We start from the raw sequence: 9,433 nt of genomic DNA, 5'->3' as shown, positions 1-9,433 counted from the left end.
TTGCTTAGATTGGATTTTGAAAGGTCTCGATTCTTTAAATAACGCCTCTTGCTTTTATAAATTGTTACTGGGTCGTGTGGATATTTTGAGTAAATAGAAATTAGAGGAGTTCCTTGCCCTTAGCTGACACATTTGGCATAGGCATAATACTTTTGGTCATGATCATAAGCTTGATCTCTCAGATAGTATAGTCGGTCCTTGGGCTATTAACTATCTTTAGAGATACCAATATGTTAATGTTAGTGGGTCTTCTGCTAATGGTCAAAGTATTCTAATGATAAGCATCTCTAAAAATTATTAAAATAATATTATATTATTATTTAATATATATTAAATATATAAATTTTCTTACTTTATGATAAAATGATAAAAAAATAAGAAAGAGAAGATGTAAAGGATTCGTTTGGTTTTGATGTTGTGGCACACAATCAATGAAACTATTCCTACCAAGTCGAAGTTGTCTTTTTTGAATGATAAAGAGTATTTTTTTTCTGTGATGCTGAAGTGGAATCTTGTATGCACTTATTCAAAGAGTGCCCTCTGGCTCAGGCCCTTTGGTTCTCCAGTTCTTTTCCGTGCCATTTGAATCATTTTCCAGGTACAAATATGCTTAATTTCATGGAAAATCTAATTGAAGGATTTTCTGCCAAGGAGAAAGTTGATTTTTTAAAGTTTGCTGCTTGTTTTTTCACTGAGATTTGGTTACAAAGAAATCAATATAGATTAACAGGAAAAACTGAGGCTATTAAAAGTCTTATCAACAGAATTCAATCGAAGTTCAAGGAGTTTTCGCATAGTCAGGATGAGGTTCATTGGGGTTGTCATATTTTAGGCTCGAGTTCACCTGCAATAAATTTCGATCTTGTCAAAACTTATTTAATGACGGATGCATCGTGGTGTAGAAACGTTGCTGGTCTCGCTGTACTCTTAATTGATAGAATCAATATTAAATGGGAAGTCAAGATGCTTAAGAGAGATCCGATCTCGGCCATGGAAGCGAAAACTCAAGCTATCTTTCAAGCTCTTCTTTGGGCAAAAAGTAAAAGATTAGAAGAAGTTACTATTTTATCGAATGCTCAAATTGTGGTTAAAGCACTTAATGATTCAAGTTGTCCCCTTGATTGGAGATTTTAGAATTTATCTTTAAAAGTTTTAGAATTGATTAAGTCGTTTAAAAGTTGCCGTTTAATTTACATTAGTTGTAGTATTATTGCTTTTGTTGATGGTTTAGCTAAGAGTGCTAAGATGTTTAGCCAAAATGCTAAGTGTTATCAAGGGGAGAGAGCACCTCTTGTTGCTCTCATTTTTCCTTTCTAGTTGGAATGAATTTAATTTTTCAAAAAAAAAAAAAATTTGGTGGGACAATAGTCATACCTTACAATAAATGATCCAATTGTGAATCTAAAAAGAAAGTGCAGGCTGAATAGAAATATCTAAAGAGAATAATATATATTAGATTTTTGTTCATCACCAAGTAATATAGTTGACCTTATCAATAAAATTATTTTTTAAAAGATGATAAACTATTAATATATGAGCAATATGATGTATATTTTGGAAGTGCTAAATAATTATAATTTTTATTTTTCATAAGATATTTATGTAATTTTACTAAAATTATGTATATGATAATTAATAATTAAATAATTAAGAAGCATAAAAAGAAAAAGAAAAATGAGGTATACCTACAATCTCCTCCTTTCCAAAATTGGAATAAAGAATTAAGATTACCACTAAAGAGAAAACATTTAATTAATAAATCTTTAAAAATATAGATAGAAGCTAGCTTATGGAAACTAAGATCAATTATACAAGTTTTAGGGAAATTATATGGAAGTCTTTCAAAGTGAACAATGAAATAAAGTGGTGAATATATATTGAGAGAATAATATATAATACTAGATTTTGTCCATCACCTCTTTTAAAAAAAGAAAAGTTAACCTTTTATTAACAAAAAAACTTGGTTGCTCATTAGTTGGAAACTTAACATACTTTATACTTGTTGGACGCTTGATACTTGGTAGATATTAGAATTTTAATTGAAGTTGTTGTTAGGGTTTTTGTAAACAACTTAGTATACTTATATCACATGATTTTGCTATATGAGTGTCATCTTCATATAATCACTACAAAAAATTTTATTTTTAGTCACAACAAAATTTGTGACTAAAAGTAAAAAATTTGTGACTAATTATAAATCATGCATGTATATGAGTGTTATCTTCATATAATTATATGATTCCTATGCTATGACTAAAAGGTCCGTGACTAAAAGTATTAGTCACAAAAATTACAATTTGTTGTGACTAAATGTATTTTTAGTCACAATACTTATTGTAACTAAAATTAAATTAGTGACAACTTGTAACTAAATACTATGTTTTAGTCACAAAATAACATTTGATGTGATTAAAAATCACATTTAGTCACAAAAAAAAATTATGTTGTGATTACAAAATTGTCACTAAAAGTAACAGTTTTTTTTTGCAGTGAATAAACTATATGTGATTTATCAATAATGGATATTTTCAATTCCTTATAAAAAAACTTGGTCGCACATCACTTCTCTTACCCAAGACACCATATATAAGCTGCATAACTACTTTTCTCATTGTCAATTAGTTTTGAAATGGAACTTTATGCATCTTACTATACACTCACTTTAACATTGTATCAGAGAGCCATATCCATTTGATTCATACCTATCCAGTTTATAAGACTAGCTAGAAAAAAAAAGTACACCGCATGAGATATGCATAGTGCGATTTGGAAATCTGAATAAAATATAAGCGAGCAAATGACTATACTAGTGATACGGTGATCAAGATTGGGTGAGCAAAGAAAAAAAAAATAACCACCATCTTGATGAAAGATATTGATTAATATTATGCCATGTAAATAAATGTTAAAATATTGAACTATTTTTAAGAACATGTGTTAATTTTGAGAAAAAATTCCATAAATTTTATCATAATAATAAGGTCATCCACATATACTCTTTGTCAATCTCTAGGTTGACTATTTAAGCGAAACCACTATAAATTAATTTCTGTAATTTATTTTTCAATTATTAAACACAAAATTTTTAGAAATTTAAAAGGAAATTATCAGGCACTTTACATTCATTTATAGTACTTTTAAATGAATAATAGATCATTTCAAAAATTAAGTAAAATATATAAGTTAGAGAAAAAGGTGAGGGTGAGGGTGAGGGGTTAGAGAATTGCTAAAACACTATAAAAAAAGTGTTAGTATTATTATTGGTGTAAATATAATATCATATTCCTTTTATTTTAATTTAATTTAATAAGTTATATGAGAAATTGCGCATGCTATTAATTTATAAGGCGCCATCTCATGTGGTGTTGGATAATTTAAGGTCCTGATAGCATGCTCGAGGAATTAGGGTTAGTGGTTGGTTTTCGACGTCTATCACGTGGGGTTTCGATTCCCCTTCTCCCTTTTTTATTTTTTAATATTGGACCATATTATGACATATTTGCATTATGTGTGACATATGTATATAATATATATATATTAATATCAATTTTTTTTTTTTGCTTTTCTTATGACGTCAACAACATTGTCTAACGCATTAAGGTGACGCAAAATTTATTTTGTAGTAATATTTATTTATTATTGACGACGACCGACGCAAAATAATCCTATATTCTGTACGTATAGTAATATTTATTATTATTATTAGTGTTAGAATTATTAGTAAGCACACAGAAAAAGTGAATAAAGTAATGAAATTGAACCATATTATATCTCAATTTCACAATGACAATAACATTGATTTAATTAACTAAAAAAACCAAGCAAAATATTCTTGGACCTTTCATCCACTTATATAATATTCATCCCAATCCTAACTTTTTAAAAAAGAATACGTAAAAACTCCATATATATATATATATCCCATGCAAATAAAATAATAATAAAAATATCTAAAGAAGTCGATCGAAAAAAACCAAAGCAAATTAGGTCGATTGTTTGTGAGCCACGAATTGAACAAATTAATGTTTGATTGGTTCAAAATAAAGCCACTTGGAAAGTTCTAGACTAGTAATTTTCATGGCTATAAAAGTTGTAGAAGAAAAAAAAAGAATAGAAATCTTGAATCACTTTATTAAAGAAAATACTTGTGTAGAAACTCTTGGCTCACATAAAAATGACTCAAGAGATTCCATGATATCAACTTTTTAAAATGTACATATAAATACTAACTTTTTTTGGTTTGAGAGGATGTTAAAATTGATTGAGTATAACTAGAAAAATAAATGATCGAAGATTATGTAAAATCTTGTCAAAATAAAATTTAATTATAATTTGATTTAAAATTGCTATGACAAAACTGTTTATATATTTTGTATCTATTTGTATTAGGAATTGTCTTCAAGTTGGTTATATTAAAAAAAAAGTTGTCAAAAATTAAGTTCAGGGTCATATTTTTACTATTTTAGAAAATACAAGGTCCATTTTGTCATTTAACAAAAATAAGGTCCAATCGATAACTTTTGCAAAACACAAGATCCAAAATATATAATATTTACTCGTAAAATATTTTATTATTTTATTTTTATTATCAATTTTTTTTAAGAAAAAAACATCTTCAGATTTATTTTGAATATACACGATAGTTGAGTTGGGTGCGTGATCAATGTAATGATTCTTATGGTAAAGTGCATGAAGATTATAATTAAATAAATAATTTTTATATATTTAAGGGTAAATATTATTGAAACCTATATTTATATTTAGTAAAAATTATCGACTATATAAATTTCCATATATGTTTTTCAAAATGAAACATATATATAAATATATATATATATATTTATATATAATATTAAGTCCAGTTTTTATTAAATGCAATGACTCGAAGTGTAACCTTGTGGGATAAACAAACATGTATATATTATAAACAAAATTATAGATAGAATGTCAAAAGAGATGTTTGTATCAGATTAATTTTCTCATTTTAAAAGAGAAAAAATCAGTTACATGCAGATCGAATTTGATCGAGCAATACTTTACCCATTTGTAATTGAACTTTTGTAGCTCCAAGTTTGTAAAGTGTTTAATTGATAGTGCATACAATTTTATTTGATTACAAAAAAGATTAATAAAATCCTTGAGGTGGTATAACGAGGCTAGTTATATCTTATTATTATTATTATTTTTATTTTTTATTTTTGACTAAAATTGAGATTATGTATTATTTTGTGTTAGAATTTGAGAAATAAGATGAATGAAGTTCCATCCCAAAATCAATTGGCTATGGGAGGAGTAGCCTTTTTATCTTATATATCATAATTTATTTCCACACATTAGCAATGTGAGACTAACTCTTAATATTTTGAGAAATACAAAATCTGATTTTATTTAACAAAAATATGAAATTTGATCGATAACTTTTGTAAACACATATAGGATCCAAAAATGACATTTAACTATATTTTATTTAGTGAAAAATCTTCCAAGAAACACTCTCAAATTAATTAATGTTTAACATCACTACACCAACGTGAATGACTTGGCTCTCTATCTAGGATATATAGATAATTTTTTTTGTTCCAAAATATATTAAACGTGGGAGATGAGTAAATTTTTTATGATATGTTAGCAATTTTTTTTTAAAAAAAAAAAATTATTTGGAACACATTAATTATTTTATTTTGAATATTACAAACATTATTTTATTAACTTTTATATGATTTATTATTTTAACATAGAAACAACATAATATGTCATTCATGTTTCTATTTGTTTATCGAGCTAATTATTAAGAGAGGAGATAAAGAAAGAAAAATGAAGATATATAACAATATTATATATATAAGGATATATGTTATATATATATATATATGAGAAGATGAAAAGTTGACAACGTTGGACAGAAAAATAAGGATGATCATCAAATGAATCTTAAAAAAAAAAAAAAAATTGGTCCACACAACTCCCAATAACTTTACAGTAGTCGGCCATTGCTATAAGAATTATATAAATAAATAAATGTTTTTACTAATTAAGAGAATCCACAATATATATTAGAACCTTTTGATGTTACAAAAGCTAAAAGAGAGAATATAAGTTATAACTATAAATAGAGCCATAAATTGTTGAATGTCAGCCACCAAATTATATAACCAAAACTCATCAAACCCTCTTCTGATCTCTCTCTACATATATTTATATATAGTTGTTATATATATAAATGGCTAACAGGGATCCTCTTGTGGTTGGGAGAGTGATAAGTGATGTGTTGGACCCTTTCACAAAAACTGTGTCTCTTAAAGTATCATATAGTGGGAATAGGGCTATTAACAATGGTACTGACCTTAGACCTTCTCAAGTTGCTAACTCACCTAGGGTTGAGATTGGTGGAGATGATCTCAGGACTTTCTACACTTTGGTATATATATATATCTTCACTACTCTATCTTCATAATAAATCATTGATAAATTAATGTATAATTAATACTGTTAATGTTGCAGGTTATGGTTGATCCTGATGCTCCTAACCCTAGCGAACCTAATCTTAAAGAATATTTGCATTGGTATGTACTTAGTAATATATCACTTCGAGTATCATATAATTTAATTTGATAACTTTTAGATATATTACTTAGGAATCACAAGGCACCATCAATAAGTGTGTGCCACTAATAATTATTAATTTTTATTTTTCTTAATTTAGTTTAAATTTAATTAAAGTGTATAATTTTGTCAGGTTGGTGACTGATATTCCCGCAACTACGGGAACAGGCTTTGGTACATATTAATACACTCATTTTTTTTGTTAATATTTATGCACAAAACACAATTATAATTTATTTTACAGAACTAATAACACCAATAAGTTAACGATAAGTTAACAACGTTATTTTAAGAAGTTAAAAAAAAATGTTAAATTAAGAATTATCATTAGATAATTACTTTTAATATATAAAGATATAGTGTGTGTGATGATTTAATGATGTGCGTACGCATATATGTAGGACAAGAAGTGATGTGCTACGAGAGCCCAAGACCGACGGTGGGAATTCATCGCTTTGTGTTTGTTCTGTTTCGACAGTTAGGAAGGCAGACAGTGTATGCACCCGGGTGGCGACATAACTTCAACACAAGAGATTTTGCTGAAATCTACAACCTTGGATTGCCTGTTGCTGCCGTTTACTTCAACTGCCAAAAGGAACTTGGCTGTGGTGGAAGGAGGTCATCAACATCATAAATATTAATTATATAATATACTAATCATATTAATCATAATCTATCCATCTATCTATCTATATATGTCATATTATTATATATTGAATAATGCTTGAGACACAACAACTACAACTATTAATATTTATATATATTCTAAGTAATTGATATATCTATATATAGTTGTGATTTCTCTTGTAATAATAAAACAGTAGTATTATAATTAAGCTAGCTAACACTATTGTACTACAGATATATAATATATGAAATTGAGTTGTAAATGTTTCACGTACTACGCATCTAGCAATATTTAATATTTTTATAAATATTAAAATTACTAGATGTTAAGTTGTAAATGTTTATGATGTATCATCAATAATATATATATGGATGCTTCTTGTTACTTATTACCATCTTTATTATATATTATTATTAATTAGTTTTGTTTTTCAATTTGTATATACTTAACCAATAAAAATATTATAAGAAAAAAAATTAAAAAACTATAGTACACGTGATTTTTTTCTTTTTTCTTTTTTTTTTTTGAAAATTAATGTTGGAGATTATTTTACCGTGATCTTTACTACTATGATGTTATTTAACATCCTAAATATGAATTTCTAAATGACTCTTTCCCCACTCAGATCTCTAACCTTTGTATCCTTTCTCTAGCAGAGTATCACCAAGATCTGAGCCCGATTCTCTTTCAATTGATTGGATTATTCACAGTCTTACACACTATGATTGAATATCAACTTGCTATGCGTGAGCATGTACTCTATCACTATAGGATTTGAAAATTTAGAAGAGAGAAAGAGAGAGAAGGATTCGAATTTTGAGAAGATACACTACTACAAACAAAGGCCTTTAATCCCAGTTTTTAAGGCCTTTTATCCTGGTTTTTCGCTAAAATAAAAACCGGGATATATGCCAGTGGGATAAAAAGTCTTTGAAAAACTGGGATAAAAACTTTATCCTGGTTATTTCATAAAAATCGGGATAGAAGGGGGACTTTTTATCCCAGTTTTTATGAAATAACCGGGATTAAAAGTAAAAAATATAATAAGAAAATAAACCCAAAAATATTATATCAGTTCTTTGAAATAATTTTTACAATTAGATTCCAAAAATTTATATCAAAATATACAAATTAATACACCATCAAGGGTTCACAACACAAAAAAAAAAACTCATCAAGGACCACCAATGACGAAGCTTCGTGCACCACAAAACGCCATGAACCTACAAGCACTGTGACCGACGAATGGCCACAGATCAGCTCTATTTACCTAAGAAAAGAAAGAAGGAGATAGATCCAGAATGATGACCGAGAATCAGAGTTTTAGCAGAAAAAATAAAATAAGAACAAGATAAAATAATACCTGGAGGTTTTGGAGGGTATGAGGCTCAGATTCGCCCTCCGTTGGGTCGTCCGTGGCTGGAGAAAGGCGGTTGGACAAGCTGGTCCTTCATGCAGCAGAAGAGATAACATGGAGAGAGAGAGAGAGAGCGAGAGAGAGAGAGAGAGAGAGAGAGAGAGAGAGAGAGAGAGAGAGAGAGAGAGAGAGAGAGAGAGAGAGAGAGAGAGAGAGAAGGAAGAGAGAGCATGGAAAGGAGAGAGAGCAGTAGATAAAGAACATGGAGTGAGAGAGAGGGGCTTACACGCTGAGAGAGCGGCGGAAGAGACAACATATAAATGAAACCCTAAACCTAAATGTTCTTTATATATGTGCAGCTATAAAAAAGAAAATTGGGTGGGACTTTTTATCCCGATTTTTATAAAAAGTCCCACTTAAAATGCTAAGGTTGCGTTTGACAAATGCATAAAAATTTATTTTCCAACACCTTTTTTTGTGCGATTGCCAAACAAGGCCCTTGCTCCTATCTTTTATTTAATTAAAGTTCCAAATGTAAAAGTGGGATCAAAAGTTTTTATTCCACTTTTTATTTTTTCAAATGTAAAAAGTGTGATAAAAAGTCCCTTTTGTTGTAGTGATAGAAGACTCAAGTTTTGACTGAAGGCTAGTGTGACTTAGGCTATCATCAACTATCAGTTTTGAGTCCATCACTATCTATTTATAGGAATCCTTCTAGGTTTAGGTTTAAATTATTTGGCATTAAAAACTTGATAAATAAATGGTAAAATCATGCAATAGTGGCCGACCATAGAATGTGGGCCCACCATTTGCAATTTTGCCATTTTTCAACTATTTATCCTATT

The 9,433-nt window shown here is 28.4% G+C and overlaps 1 protein-coding gene across 1 annotated transcript; it reads left to right on the top strand.

Annotated features, from left to right (window-relative positions):
- The first annotated feature begins 6,126 nt into the window (after positions 1-6,126).
- On the top strand, positions 6,127-7,619 carry LOC115709185 (protein FLOWERING LOCUS T). Its single transcript, XM_030637236.2, has 4 exons — positions 6,127-6,418; positions 6,502-6,563; positions 6,737-6,777; positions 7,005-7,619. The coding sequence occupies exons 1-4, from the start codon at positions 6,221-6,223 to the stop codon at positions 7,235-7,237; spliced, it is 534 nt and encodes a 177-aa protein (XP_030493096.2). The 5' UTR covers positions 6,127-6,220; the 3' UTR covers positions 7,238-7,619.
- Positions 7,620-9,433: the final 1,814 nt, after the last annotated feature.

The sequence above is a fragment of the Cannabis sativa genome, chromosome X, assembly GCF_029168945.1.
Source record: "Cannabis sativa cultivar Pink pepper isolate KNU-18-1 chromosome X, ASM2916894v1, whole genome shotgun sequence".
Taxonomy (NCBI): domain Eukaryota; kingdom Viridiplantae; phylum Streptophyta; class Magnoliopsida; order Rosales; family Cannabaceae; genus Cannabis; species Cannabis sativa.
This window is presented reverse-complemented; position numbering and strand designations above follow the sequence as displayed.

Bases quoted from the DNA above. Each gene is read 5' to 3' on its own strand.
- LOC115709185 (XM_030637236.2), top strand. From the start codon at position 6,221: ATGGCTAACAGGGATCCTCTTGTGGTTGGGAGAGTGATAAGTGATGTG. The intron at 6,419-6,501 runs GTATATATATAT...TTAATGTTGCAG, and splicing joins TCAGGACTTTCTACACTTTG to GTTATGGTTGATCCTGATGC. The intron at 6,778-7,004 runs GTACATATTAAT...GCATATATGTAG, and splicing joins AACTACGGGAACAGGCTTTG to GACAAGAAGTGATGTGCTAC.